This window comes from Marmota monax, unplaced genomic scaffold, assembly GCF_021218885.2.
Source record: "Marmota monax isolate L192 unplaced genomic scaffold, Marmota_monax_Labrador192_F-V1.1 WCK01_AAM20220418_F8-fsc00027, whole genome shotgun sequence".
Classification (NCBI taxonomy): Eukaryota; Metazoa; Chordata; class Mammalia; order Rodentia; family Sciuridae; genus Marmota; species Marmota monax.
In genome coordinates this window covers 6,967,848-6,982,074 of record NW_026694617.1, presented here as the reverse complement: position 1 = coordinate 6,982,074, position 14,227 = coordinate 6,967,848, and the positions used below count along the sequence as shown (strand labels likewise).

The 14,227-nt window shown below is 36.5% G+C and overlaps 1 protein-coding gene across 2 annotated transcripts in view; it reads left to right on the top strand.

The window, feature by feature from the left end:
- The window catches only part of Cttnbp2 (cortactin binding protein 2), a 145,820-nt gene that overhangs the window by 9,843 nt on the left and 121,750 nt on the right, over positions 1-14,227 (top strand). For both annotated transcript variants that reach the window (XM_058572125.1, XM_046422433.2), the window contains exon 2: positions 1,427-1,534. In XM_058572125.1, coding sequence (XP_058428108.1) covers positions 1,427-1,534 — 108 coding nt within the window. The remainder of the gene's footprint in view (positions 1-1,426; positions 1,535-14,227) is intronic.

Below are 14,227 nucleotides of genomic sequence, written 5' to 3'. Positions count from 1 at the left end.
TTGAAAACCGTTGGGTGCTATACAAATGTGAAGTAATGTTCTGGAATGTACTGAAGAACAGCTTCTGAGGTTGGGTATACCAAGACATTTGGGGATAGACATGAGTTTCCTTCCAAGGATGGTGACTGTGATAGTCAAATGAAAGTTTCCATAGAAGAGAGAAGCATATTGTGTGTTTTTGGAGGACTTCAGTCTTTGGACTCACCCAGACCCAGCTGAGAACACATTAACTGATCTTCTCTCCACTTTATCTGTAACATAGATGTTAGAAGACCTAATTGTAAAAGTTATTGTTAGGAAAGAAGTTGAAGCAAAAGAATTTGGATTCAGTGGTATATCAATGTGATTTAATGCTGTAAGATTGGATGTAGTCATGATGGAAGGAATGTGGAGAACATGATAGGGCTTGGAGAGTACTGTATGAGAAGTTATGACCCCCAGGGCCATTGTGCTGACTCCTCATAGTGCAACTGTGTCTCTGGAAGGCTGACTTGTTCTAGCCTCAGCTCCACACCTAACCCTCCTCGTAGAATAAGAAGCTACTGAGAATTTGCCTAAGAAAGCACTTCAATAACTTAATTGTAGAGTTCCATAGGCCCAAATAACTATAAGTGGGTTGTGGTTCAGGCTTATTAAAAGTGAATCTGTATGCAGTGAGCATGTGTATACATGTTGGTGGGGAAGGGTGGGCAGTATGAAGAACACGTTCCTTTGAAATGGGTAACTGTTAGTTGGCTCAATGGATTATTTCCTTTGGAAATGTGAATCTGGGGTTACCTAGTCATTCTACTTTTGAAGAGAAGCCACAATTCTAGAATTATGTATTTATTTATTTGGTGATATTTTCAAATTTCTTTTTCTTTTCTTTTTTTTTTAATATAGTTTGAACACAGTGGAAAGTTTTTCTGTGGCTCAAGTAACACACATCTGTGGGCCAGATTTGGTTGTCGGTTGCGTACTAGTGGCCTCTGCTGCAGAGTGTTCTATAAACATGACCTGTTATTATTGGATCTCCTGGAATTTATAATAACCTCCCAGGAGCCTTTATGTTGGGACCCTTCTAAGAATACATCTGTGTTTTCTTTTCTGCCCTCCAACCAGCCCCCACCTCACCCTGACATATACCAGGCCTGTTTTGACATAACTCCAGGGACTCTAAATATGTGCCACATAATTTGGAGAGATTCTGATTGAGGTGTGCAGGCAGCCTGGGGAACTATATCTCCTTAGATGGGAGATTTGAGAAAGTGGCATCATGGCTTTTACCTCTCCTAAAAGATTAAGGTATAGATTGTCTTTAATTGAACAGCATATTAGCTTCTTTTCTGAACCCCTGGGATAAAAAGGACCTATCGTATATCTGTAGGATATATGGATCTTTCTTAAGAAATAGTTTTTAATTGCATTTTTAAATTTTGTGTTACAGAAAAAAGAGTTTGATGTGGACACCCTCAGTAAATCAGAGCTGCGGATGCTGCTGAGTGTGATGGAAGGGGAGCTGGAGGCCAGAGACCTCGTCATTGAGGCCCTGCGGGTAAGAACATTCTGGGGCAAGGTCTCCTTGTGTATCATTCTTTTCTCAAAGGGCCACTAGCAGAGCTGTTTTTAATTTTTAAATCAAATATATTTGAAATGTTCCATCAGGATAAAATGTGCCCCTCACTCTGGACACCAACCCTTTATAAGCTTGTAAACTTTATAAGCCAACAAACACTGAAGTCAAATGGCTCTTTACATATTGGGGACTGAGAATAAACTGTTGACTATGGAAGGCTTGAAAAGTCAGTTGTATTATTCCAGCATTTTTTTGTTGTTGTTGTTGTTTCACATACTTATTTGGTTAAAGACATATTTTTAGAAGACTGGTAATTTAGTTTCTTGCATTGGATATGTTGGCAGTGAGGAAAAATAGTCATTTATATAAAAAAAAAAGTTGCTGATACTAGATCTTTTTTCTTCCTATATAAATGACAAATGATTTTTTTATTTTCAGAAATTTAGTGTTTAAAAAGTCTATAAATATATGTATATTTACATAAATATGTAAATACTTATATCTTTAAATAGGTTATTATTTTTATCTGATCTTACAGTAATTTTAAAACTATTTCCATAGTATTGCAAAGAATATGTTACATGTCTTAATTTTTCTTTTTGCCTTCAGTATATTTTCACAGAATTGAAGTTGATACAGTAGATGTATGATGACCCCTCAATGTGGTGTCAGAAAAAAGTGGGGAGTATATTTGTACCATCTGCAGACCAATATTGAGCTGAAGGTGTTGCTTTTTGAATAAGTTTAAATAGATATTTGCAGTTTTGTTATGAGATATGACCATTCCTGTTCTACATTAGGAACATATTATTCTGTTTTTTGTTTGTTTGTTTGTTTTTTAGTATTTTTTTCAGATGTTGATGAACCTTTATTTATTTATTTATTTATTTATTTATTTATACATGGCACTAAGAATTGAACCCAGTGCCTCGCACATGCTGGGCAAGTACTCTACCACTGAGCTACAACCCTAGCCCCAGGAACATACATATTCTTGAATGAACTTTTGGGAGAATTGCTGAGGCAGTACATCACTGAGATGTGTGAATTTCAGCTCAAGGACAGGATAAGGGCACAGTCACCAGCTAAGGCAAATAGCATAGCCTCTTAAGACCAAACAGAAGTGAAGAGTTCCACTTCCACCTTAGGGATTTTTCTAATCCTTTCTGTTTACATGTTAAAGGGGTCAGCGTTGCACACAAAACGTTTGAAAATTTAGTGAAATCTGTTTTTTTATGTTGCCTTAGAAACCATATCTATTTCTATTTTTAATTTTTTTGCATTATTATTTAATTTCTTTGCATTATCAAATGTAGGAGTAGAGATAAAGGCTTGATAGTGACTTCCAAAGATAACATTTTTCATAGAATCAAGGAATGTCAGAATTACAAGAAGCCTCACTTGATATCATAGACTAGAGGTTTGCATCCCTATCAGATCTTGTGTCTCATTTTTTTATAAAATATTATTTACTATGCTTCCCTGAAATTTATGGATAATTGTATGTGTAAGTGAATTATACTAAAAATTAAACCAATACGTGACACAATATACTATGATATAAAGAAAATAGGAAATTAATTATAATTGGATGTATTTCCAACACATACACTAAAGTATAACTATACTGGAAGGCATGAAAAAGTAGATGGCCTTTTGATCTATGTATACACTAGTTATAAAAGAATTCTGATCCTAGTGTGCCATAACATTGACTCAGATGCAGTGAGGTGACTTTTTAAATCAGAGAATGACGTTAGGTAAAGTTTAGAAAAAGTGTACATTTATATAGGAGTTGAAACCCTGGAAGATTCAGTTTGTTAAAACAACTTGTTAAGGTACATGGAATTACTCTCCTGGCTTGAATGTGTGTACTGAAGGTTCTAATAAAAGGAATGTGTGGAGGAACATTTCAAAGTTTGGGGGGACCTAGGACAGTTTCTGGATCAGTGCCCAACCCTTCTCCCTACCCCATAAGGGCCAATTACTGTGAAAACTAAACATGTTCTTGCTTGTATCCATGGCACCTTGGAGGGCACTTGTAGAGCACTGGCTAAGACCAGACTCCTTTGTTTATAGATTAAAACCAACCAAACAAAAAGGAAGCCCAAAGAGATGTTGATCTGTCTAAGATCACAATGTGCTGTGCATGGGAATCTTCTAGGTTCATTTTCACACAACCTCCCTTGGGGAACTCAGTGTATATGGAGATTTTCAAAAACTTTCTTTTTCTTTAATTATGATGATATGTTTACATATTTATGACCCTGTTTTTAAGAATAGGTAATAATGTCATCTTCATATACCAGTGGTAGCCAGCATAGACCCTCTGTGGTGATTTACTGATTGACTCTTTATTCCCTGGAGCATTCACAGTAACTACTGAAATATTTACTTAGATCCAAATGTGTCATTTAGTTGCCTTTCCCTCCCACATTTCTTTTTTATTTAATACAATATTTTAATTGAAGGGGAAATTGTATTTTAAAAAGGTAATATTAATTACTTTAATTGAATTGCAAAACTCTGAACTGAAGTCCACTTTAATCTCATAGAAAACATTTTGTCAATGATTGCCTCTCATTCACATGAGATAGCAGTACATCTTTGAATAAGTATATATGTTCAAATGAAGCCCAGAAGGAAATATTTTGGAGTTTTATTAGAGGATGTGTTAAAAGAGAAGCAGCAATAGCAAGATATCCACAGAGCCTTTTGAGTTAAATTTAATTGAATATTCAAAATTTGAGTGCACAATTTTATCCAGAAATTAGCAATTCAAGGATAATTGTTCAGATTGCTGTCTTTTGGCCTGCATTTCTTCCCCCCCCCCTTACTACAAGTATTTTTGTTAGTTTCTTAGTCAAAGGGAAACAAAGACAAGATGATGAAAATGATATAATTATAAAACTTTAAAATGACAAAATTATGTGTTTTAGCCTGCATGTAGAGGGCTCAGCCTGCTATTATTAGCATGAGTTTGCATGAATATTTTTTCATTGAAATAGTGACTGTCTTCAGTGGTTACCTTCGGATTTCCTCCATACTTTTTATTTTCTTTTAGGTTAAATAAATGAGAAATGACTGTATTAAAGATATGGCAGTTCTTCCTCCTAACCTTCATTGATAGACTCACTGTATCGTCCAGACTTCCAATTATTGTTTGCACTGAATTTTTTTTTTTAATTAGCCAGCTCAACAGTTCTTCAGATAAAATGAATTTATAGCTCTGATAACACTGGGGACTATCAGATCATAGAATTGCCTTGTACAAGCAACCGTAGCAAAGAAACCCAATACACCATAGAAATTGATTTCTCTCTCTCTCTCTCTCTCTCTCTCTCTCTCTCTCTCTCTCTCTCTCTCTCTCTCTCTCTCTCTCTCTCTCTCTCATGACATTCTGGAGTGAGTGATCCCAACTGGAGGGGCAGCTCTGTGTTGAGTGGTCATTCAGCAGCCCAGGTTATTTCTGTCTCTTAACTCTCCTTAGGGAGTTATCCTCATCTGTGTGGTTGAAACTGGATCAAAGCCAGCTCCACATCCCAGTGTTTGGTTAGAAGAGAGGAAGTGGAAGGCAAGTAACTTCCCTTGAGCACAAGCTTTCTTCTATATAGGGCACTGAGGAGCATTAGAGAGAAATTGTGGACACATCTAGTTGCATAGAAGACTGGAAAATGGCACTGGCTTGCCACTCTGTGGAAGAGGGGATTTTAGAGAACCTTAACAACCTATGAAAGACCAAGAAAGAGGGCTCTTATCCTGGTATAATCATACAAAGCATCCTAGATAGGATAACATAGGATACATATCCTTCTCTCTCACTTTCCCTCCATAAGTATTTGTTCAGGACGAAGCACATGTAAGTGGAGGTATATTATGCCAAAAATTGTGTCTCTTTAGAAAGTTGTATCCTGACTTAGTATGTTTTAAAAATAATCTGAGTAATGTCATTTTGATCGTACTGTTAACTTAGTATGTTCAGAGTTTGCCTGGAATCATCTTTTCAGAAATTTTGAATTCAAAATTCAATGTTAAAGCTTTTAAATGATTTTTCTTTAAATTAAAATAGGTTCCTCAACTTCATTCCTGTTGATATATGAGACTGGATATTTTTTATGGTGGAGGGAGCTGTCCTGTATGTCACAGATATTCAGAAGCATCCTACCATGGCCTCTTCACTCATGACAACCAAAAAAGGTCTCCTCATTAGGGAAAAATGTTGCCCCAACATGTTGCCCTACTTGGGAAACACTGCTTTAAAGCAACACTGGTCAAAGAAATGCTGCTTTTAAAAATGGTTGCTAGAATGAATGTAAGAACTCAAAGTTGATTCAAATATGTCACATTATGATACAGTGATTTTCTTGTGAAACTTTGACTCTTTAAGACTAAAAGTTAACCTGAAAATGTGCCTTTAGCAAATTCCATGATCCTTTTGAAACATGCCACATATTTTACTATTTAAAATTACACTCTAGTTTTTTTATGCAGAACTTATTTTTTTTCCTTTTCTTTCTTTCTTTTTTTTTTTTCCATACAGTATTGAGGATTGAACCCTAAACCTCATGCATGCCATGCAAGTGCTCTATCACTGAGCAACAGTCCCAGCCCCTAAATATCTTATTTTTCAAATTGAAAAGTCTTTTATGGTTCATGGCTCAGTGCTGGAATCTTGACATAAAACAGAGGCAGTCTATTTTTGCAGGGCTGGGGATTGAACCCAGAACTTCGTGGGTGCTAGGCAAGTGCTCTACCACTGAGCTACATCTCCAGCCCCAAAGGGATATCTCTTTAAGTAGAAGAATGCTTTCACTTTAATTTTCAAAATAGCTACTGGATTGTGTGTTTCTCATATGTCACGTCTGCTAAATATTGATAAAAGAATGTCAGTCTCGCTTTTTATTCATTTCAACTAAGTAAAACATGCAGCCTTTTGTATTTCAAAATTCTCCTAGGAATGCAGACAGTTGATTGACCAAGACATACGCCTTTTTTATGCTGTTCATTTTAATGAATGAATGAATGAATTTGCTGAGCTGAGCTCATGAAAACGTAAATTAATTTGTTTCTTTCTCTGCCTATTGAGATAACACTTTTGCCTGTCTAGGGAAAGGAAGAAGTGTGTTGACCAGATTTTGTGTTGTTTCTGCAGGCAAATCAGTTTTCATAATGTCCAGATAGCTCATGATTTTAAAAATATCTTTCTTTTTTGTCCAGTAAGACAAACACAAGAACTATCAATTTTGATTTTTTTAAGAAATTGTAGTTTCTCTGAACAGTTATCATTAGTGGAAAAAATAGATGACAATCAGGTAAAACAGTCCTATCTTTATATACTGGAATGAGGATGATGTTGCAACAGATCAAAGTGTTTGTTATAATTTCTGGTCCATTTAATGAGCAATGGAAGTCAGCGAATGATGCTTCCTTGCTGATTATTATCAATACATTATTGATATATCTGTATCTATTGAATATAGACATTTATGATATATCATCATATATTCATGATGTCGTGAATATATAAGAAAAGCAAAGATGAGGCCATCCCATCTCTGTGATGTACCACTTGATCCACATTGGTTGCAGGATAAAGCCAGGACTACAAATTGGGTGAAACCAGGAATATATTTTAAACACTTTGAAGATTATTACAGTTTAGGGGACTATCCAATGATCAGTTCAGAATTACTCCCATGTGACCTGAAAATACAAGGTGTTCCCTTAAGACATTCTGTTACAATTTAGCCACCTGGTCTTAACATTCAGAGTCTGAAGTACAAGCCTTGAGTTTTTGTGGAAATTTCCCTTATTACATTTATGATTAGTTATGTATCTTAATTGTAAGAGGAAATAAGGGTATAAAGCAGAACTCTTAAAATTCTACTTTTCTTATCTATGGCATTTAAACAAATTTAAGATTTATATTTCTAACTTTCCAATTTTATGAGTGAAATGTAAATAGTTTTTGAATAAATGAAAAAAGACAGAAAAAGTTATATCCCATGTCTCAAGTGGTACTTGAACTGAGTGGAAAAGTCTGTGCATTTGGTCAACAGATATTTATTGTCTTTGTTATGCTCTAGGCATGTTCTGGGCATCAAGGGTACAGTGGAGAACAGGAAGCATTATTTCTTTCCCATGGATCTTAGACTCCAGTGGGAGAGATGGGTGTTAAAGTGATCAAAGAAAATCTTTAGACAAATTGTATTTACACAGTTTGTTTGAACAAAGAATTGGGCAGTGTACAGAATCAGAAAAGGTTTAGAGAACTCTGCTGGGCAGTGTGAGCAATGATTGTAGACAGAAAAAGGATTGGTTTGCAGTTAGGCATTTGCCTTGTTTGGATGTGTCTGATCAGTTGGAAGTCTGTGATTGGATAAAACTCAGCTCCTTGTGATTGGCTGATACTGAGCTGCTTTTTAATTTTTTTTTAACTTCTAAATTAGGTTTATATTTGTAAACATATGGAGTTATGTGGTTGTTCGTTATATAGAAACCCAAAGTGTGGAAACAGCCTCAAGCCAATGGACTTCCTGCTTATTTGATTTAAAAACAATAAACAAATTTATCTAAGTACAAATTATAATTATGGAAGAAAAAGAAGGAATGCTGTGAGAGATAAGGAAAGGAGTGATATTTTAGAATGATCAGGGAAGGCTTACCTGAGGAGGAGACACCTCCTGAGACTTGGCAATGGAGAGAGATCATGAATTTAGGTGGAGAGTGGTTCAGGCAAATGGGGGCAGCATGGGAAAGAATGGCACAAGATCAGATGAGGAGCGGGGGCCATACAGTGAAGGCCACAGTAAGGCTACATTTGACCCAATATCAGGTGGGGAGCCATTGGAGTGTTTCCACTTGAGAAAGACTTCAGTTTGATTTACATTTTCAAAAAAAAAAAAAACAACTTTTTTTGCACAATTTTATTGCATTTTTTTGCCTCAAAATTTATTAAATGTAAATATTTAAAATACATCGCCAGTATGGGGATAAAAGATATGCAGACCTCCCTAGCTGCTAAGCTGACACAGGACTGCTGAGTGGGAACAGAACACCATCAGGCCATCTGAGTTTTTAGTTGTTTCCCTCTCCCCAGGTGTGGAAAACTGGCTTCCTATCACTTTTGTTCCTTGCCAATGGACAGTGTTTTTCTCTGAATTGTTATGAGTTAGCTGATTATGATTTTTAGTTAAGATTGATTTAAATTAATATTGATGAAGTTCTCCACTTGACATTTTTTTTTTGAAAAGGCAAAATTGTATCTTCAGTTTTGTTTTCTCCAATCCACTTCACCTCAATTCAGATACTTATTTAAAAATTTTTTCTGTTCAGATTTTTATATGAAATAAATTTTATTTTTAAAAGCCCTCTTCTTGAAGACAAATGTATAGTTCCAATGGTGTACTTAACTGCAAAATCAAATTCCTTCTTATTTCTTTCATCTGGATTTGGGTAAAATAGCAGAAGTTAGCTTCACATAGTGCTGAAAGGGAGTTGGCAAGAAAATATAGGATCTTTCAACAGTGTCTGAATTTTTTTCTGCTCTAATACATCCATGTTGGCCTGTTTTGAATGGGCCATTGCAGTTTTTATGGTCACCTAATGACTCCAGACAAAATTGAGATGCTAGAGGGGACAACCTCTTTAACAGCCCTGAATCCCTCTCATGAAATTCTCTTATGGGAAATATAATGGAGTTCTCATTCAGTGTCTATATCAAATTATAATTGCATCTCATATGGGCATTAAAATATTGTGGATAATAAACTCTTAGGAAGCTCTTAACTTATCACAGAGTACATCAGCCTAATTTTGTATATTTGAGTGGTAATTTTTATCCATGGTAAAGGTTGAGACTTGCTAAGTCAAGGGGAATAAATCTCCCATATGTTGACATCTGGGCATCCCAGCCATTCTGTCCTCAAGGGGGCCTTTAAATCTCTAGGCAGATGGGATGGGTAGGTACTTTAATATCACACCTCCCAGCCTCACATGCAGATGCATTTGTATTATGAGGAGTGGACAATGTAATATGCCACATGGCACTGCTCATAGTCTCTGTGAACCTTGAAAGTTATAGGACAGATCCTGTTCACTTGCTTCCTGTCTTCTGGAGTGGGTGTTAATGCTTCTTCCTCAGGGTAGAACTCATACTTCCTAAGTCACAGACTGCCAGTGCGACACAGGAACCAAAGCTAATCTACTCTGTTAATTTATCTTCACAGCAAGCCTATGGCAATCTGGGAAACAAGTAGTCATGAAGTCAGAGGGGCATTCTGGATGGTCAGACCACATGCCAAAAGAGTTAGGAGCAGCATCATTTCTGTGGGCTTGAGTTACCACTGTCTGTGGTCCTGGTGGTCAGTTGTGAGAGCATCTTAGAAAAAGAGAAGTGACTTCTATCACATGTTGCCAGCCAACATTTTTAAAAGCAAAACTTTCAAGTAGGAACTTCAGAAACTTACAAAGTATATTGGAAATAGTATTATAAGCTCACAATCCTGGGCTCTCCACAGGGTTCCTGCTCTGCCTGAAGGTTGAAGTTTGAGCAAGGCATGGAGATGGAAAAGGAATTAACATTGTTTGGGTTTTGATATGTGCCAGGTACTAGATATGCATTGTCTCTTATTATCACTATGAAATCCTGTGAGGTCCACAGTAGTACTCTCACTCTAGGAATGGAGACAATGACGTACAGAGAATTTAAACCAGTTTCTGTCTGACTCCTAACCTCTGTTCTCCTCATTCTTTTTCTGCAAAGGCAGTGTTAATGAAACTAAGCATTTTCTTAGAGCAGGGGTCATCATCCATAGATTCTTTATTTTACTCTAAATGCTGCAAAATCCCAGACCATTTTCCACACACCTGTAATAAATTGTAAATATCAAAAGCTACCCAGAAATCAAAGCAACAAAAAAATTGTCAATATTCTGTGTTTAAACATTCATTCACTGCTCCCTTTCAGTTGATTGCAGGTAATTAAAAGCAGAAGTAAATCATTCAAGACTTAAGATCTTACCCAATGACAATTATGATAATGTAGAAAAGCATCATTGATTATTAATGTTTTCTTTTTCTCATTAATTATCATACCAAAAGATTGTACTTTTCTGTAATTAGAATGTGATTTTGTCATCTGATGAGAGAGAACATCTTTCATGCATGTGTGAATGCTGTAGGACCCAAGTTTGCAATAAGGAAATGCAGGTTTCCACATTGACCAAGACACAGTTGCTAAGCACCAGTTCTTTCCCATCCATTACTAAATCCCTTCTCCTGTAGATGCATTTCACTCACTTTTTTTTTTTTTCCTTTAGACTTTGATCAACTTGTTTTTATTTCCTATCCGGAAAAAGAAAAGAACCAGCAGTTAGTAAATTGAGTCATTAAATAGGAATTCAGATTGTTTTCCATGAAAGACTCTTACTGACTTTCTTAAAGATATATAATTCTTTGATTTTTCCAATCAGTTGAAGTTATAGTGAGGGCAGATTATGTAAGCCAGGGTTGTGATACAGGCTCTGTGGATGCAAAGCTGAACATTTTAAGTAATTAGTATGTTCAAATGCAGATGTATCACTGGCCTTGTTAGGAAGTTCAGTTTCCTTTCCCAGAAACCAGTTTTAGATTATTTTAAACATATTTCTAAATAATCCCTGGAAGTTAACATAGTTGAGGATGATTTCCTGTTATGGAGTCTTCTTCCTGGACTGGCTGGGAATAAATTTTCCTAGGCACTGTCAAAAGTGCATTGGGCTTCCCACTGGAGTCTTGGTCAAACAGTGGAACTTCACTGGTATAATGGAGAAGCCAACTTTTGTCATTTCTTCTTGTCTATATCAGAGGGTTTCATGTGGTTTTGTGTCCAATGGGAAGGTAATTAGATGTGTTGGGGAATAAGGTGGAAGGAACAGTAGGACAATTAGTGGAAGAGCTTTAGAAACCCTTAATGAGTATTGTTAATATGTTAAACTCTCAATGTGTTTAAATTCAAACAGTTGACAATTGTGATTCACTGTAGGCTGTGGGGTAAGAAAAGAATATGATAAAAATAGTGTTTAAAGGAGATTATGTTAGCCACTTTGGGAAATAGATTGACAGAAAAAGGGAGAAGAGGGATCTGAGTCAGTAATTAACATAGACACTGTTAAAGTGTGTTTCTGTAAAGCTTTGAATTCTGGATGTTGGTTCTAAATACAGGTGATATCTTGTGTGGGGGGCAGGGGTACTAGCAGGACGTGAAGAGACAGGACTGTGAATAAAAATAACTCTCTAGCATAAGTGTGTGTTTTTTCTAACTGGTGACAGCAAATATTTATTCCTAAAGCAATTTCATCATTAGGGTAGAAACTTTGTTTTTCTTAGGACTTTATGTTTATGCGTATTTATACCCAAGTAATTCAGGCATCTGCTCCAGTTCTCCCCAAAGCCTTTTTAGTGCTAGTCATTCAACATTCATCCAACAAATATTTATTGAGGGTATACTGCCATGCCAGGTGTTGTACTGGGCACTAGGAAGAGTGTAAGCTAGAGAGGCCTGGTACTCATGGGACTTGGTTTAATAAAGGACCCGAACCATTATTACAGGTTCTACTTCTACCAAGTGCAATAATGGAAAAGTACCCAGGCACTAAGATTATATACCATAATCAATAGGGTATTTTTCTAAGATCTTTTATAAAAATAGGTGAGAGTAAAAATACTAAAAACTAAGCAAAATAGGAAGATTTTAAATAAATTTAATAAAAATAAAAACATGTTTCTTTGGTTTGATCTCCATTGGCTTACGTTTCCCTAGATTTTGTACAACTTCTGGAAGCTGTTTCTTTTTTGCGTAGCCACAATGCCCTGTTTCCTTTTGCTCTCTCCTCTGCAGATGATGGCCTTTGGACTCCTTGCTTTCCAAAGTGGATATTAGTTTCCCCTATTTATCATTCATTGGGGGTACTTCAGAATACAGAGCAGTATTGCTGTTTTTACCCTGGTGACTTACAGAGGTGTTTTTCTGTTTGCTTTTTTTTTTGTACTGGGGATTGAATCCAGGGGCACTTAACTATTGAGTCACATTTGTAGTTCTCTTGGAGTTCAGATAACTACAGGCTTCGGCTTCCTTGTCATACAGCCTGGGATACAATAGTGAGCACCCTAAGAGACAAGAAGGAGAATCTGCCTGGTCCTTATTAAAGCCTAAATGACAGTCACTTTTCTTTATATTTTATTGTCCAAGTAGTCTCAGATTCAAGGTAGAGACAGAGACCTGACGAGATGTTTTAATACCTTTAGGGCACTGCTACTATTATTTGCTGAGCCCTTACTACCAAACATGGTATTTAGTATTTGATGTCAGTTATCTCATATAATCCTCACAAGTGTCCTTGGAAGGAGATACTATTGTTATCTCACTTTAAGGCTCATAGTTAAGAACTGTGTTCTGTAACACATAGCTGATAAGTATCTAGCACAACTTGGGCCCAGGGTTTTTAATTCCAAGTGTGTCTTCTTAAACACTTTCTTATGTAATTTATGGAAGAAAGCTAGCTAATAGTGACTGGATTATAAGACAAAGCAGGCTTGTGTGTTGCAGTAAAGCACATATGAAAGAATTCTGATGAAGGTAAATTATGGATGGCTTCTGGGAAAAGGTGGCATTCCAGGAGTCTTAAAGAAGGGGCACATTAGTGAACAGAACAATGAGAGGTATACTTGAATTGAAGATAGCATGAGCTCAAGATTTGAGTGTTCTCTGAGTACAAAGATAACTGATACTGGGGCACAGGTGCTTAGACTGATGGAGTGGGACATAGAATGGGCTCTATCAAGGAGGTTTTCAGTGCCAACCTGAAGCATGTATATGCTTAGTATGATAGTATGAGTTGTTGAAAATTATTAAGGAAATAGGAACTTCGTTGGTTCTGCAAGTGTGGTTCCAAACCAGCAGCAACACCTCACAACTTGTTAGAAATGCAGATTATTGGAATATAGCACCCCAGACTCTGAGGATGGTGCAGAGCATTCTGTTTTCACAAGCCCTCCAGGTGACTCATGCAAGCCCAAGTTTGAGAACCACTCATCTGAGGGCCTGTCACTCATTGTAAATCAGGCACATTTTGTATAACCTTTGTCATGGTGCTGATTAGGTGTTAGGATTGAAAGGCTTTCTGCTCTGTAAGCAGCAGGGCAAGCAATTTGGTGACTAAAGCTGATCCCATCTCTAAAGAGTTACATCTGTAACTGGTCCACATAAGATTTGAAGTGGAATTAAAATAACAAAAATGGAAGAATATGAAAAAAAGGGACTAGAACAATAGCTGACAAATCTTTCAGTCATAAGATCTTTTTTCTTTTAATGAACTCTTACTTGAGGTCCAGAACGAAAACCAGAACTTGAACTGCTGAGTTGAAGCAAAAGTTTGGGATTTAATGCTTCCTGGTAGGGAAAATAAAATGGGAACAGGCCAAGTCACATGATTTGTGTTATATCTGAGTCGGGTGGAAACATTGCAATTATTGCCTCAGGAAAAGCAAACTCCTCTGGGGACAGGTCTAAAATTTCTTCTGTGCCTCTTCAATTTGGAGGTGTTAGTAAACTGGTCACCATTGTTTTTAGCAAAACCCACATAAAAATGTGATAGCTGGGTGTAAATGAGTGCTTTTGCATACTTATTCATA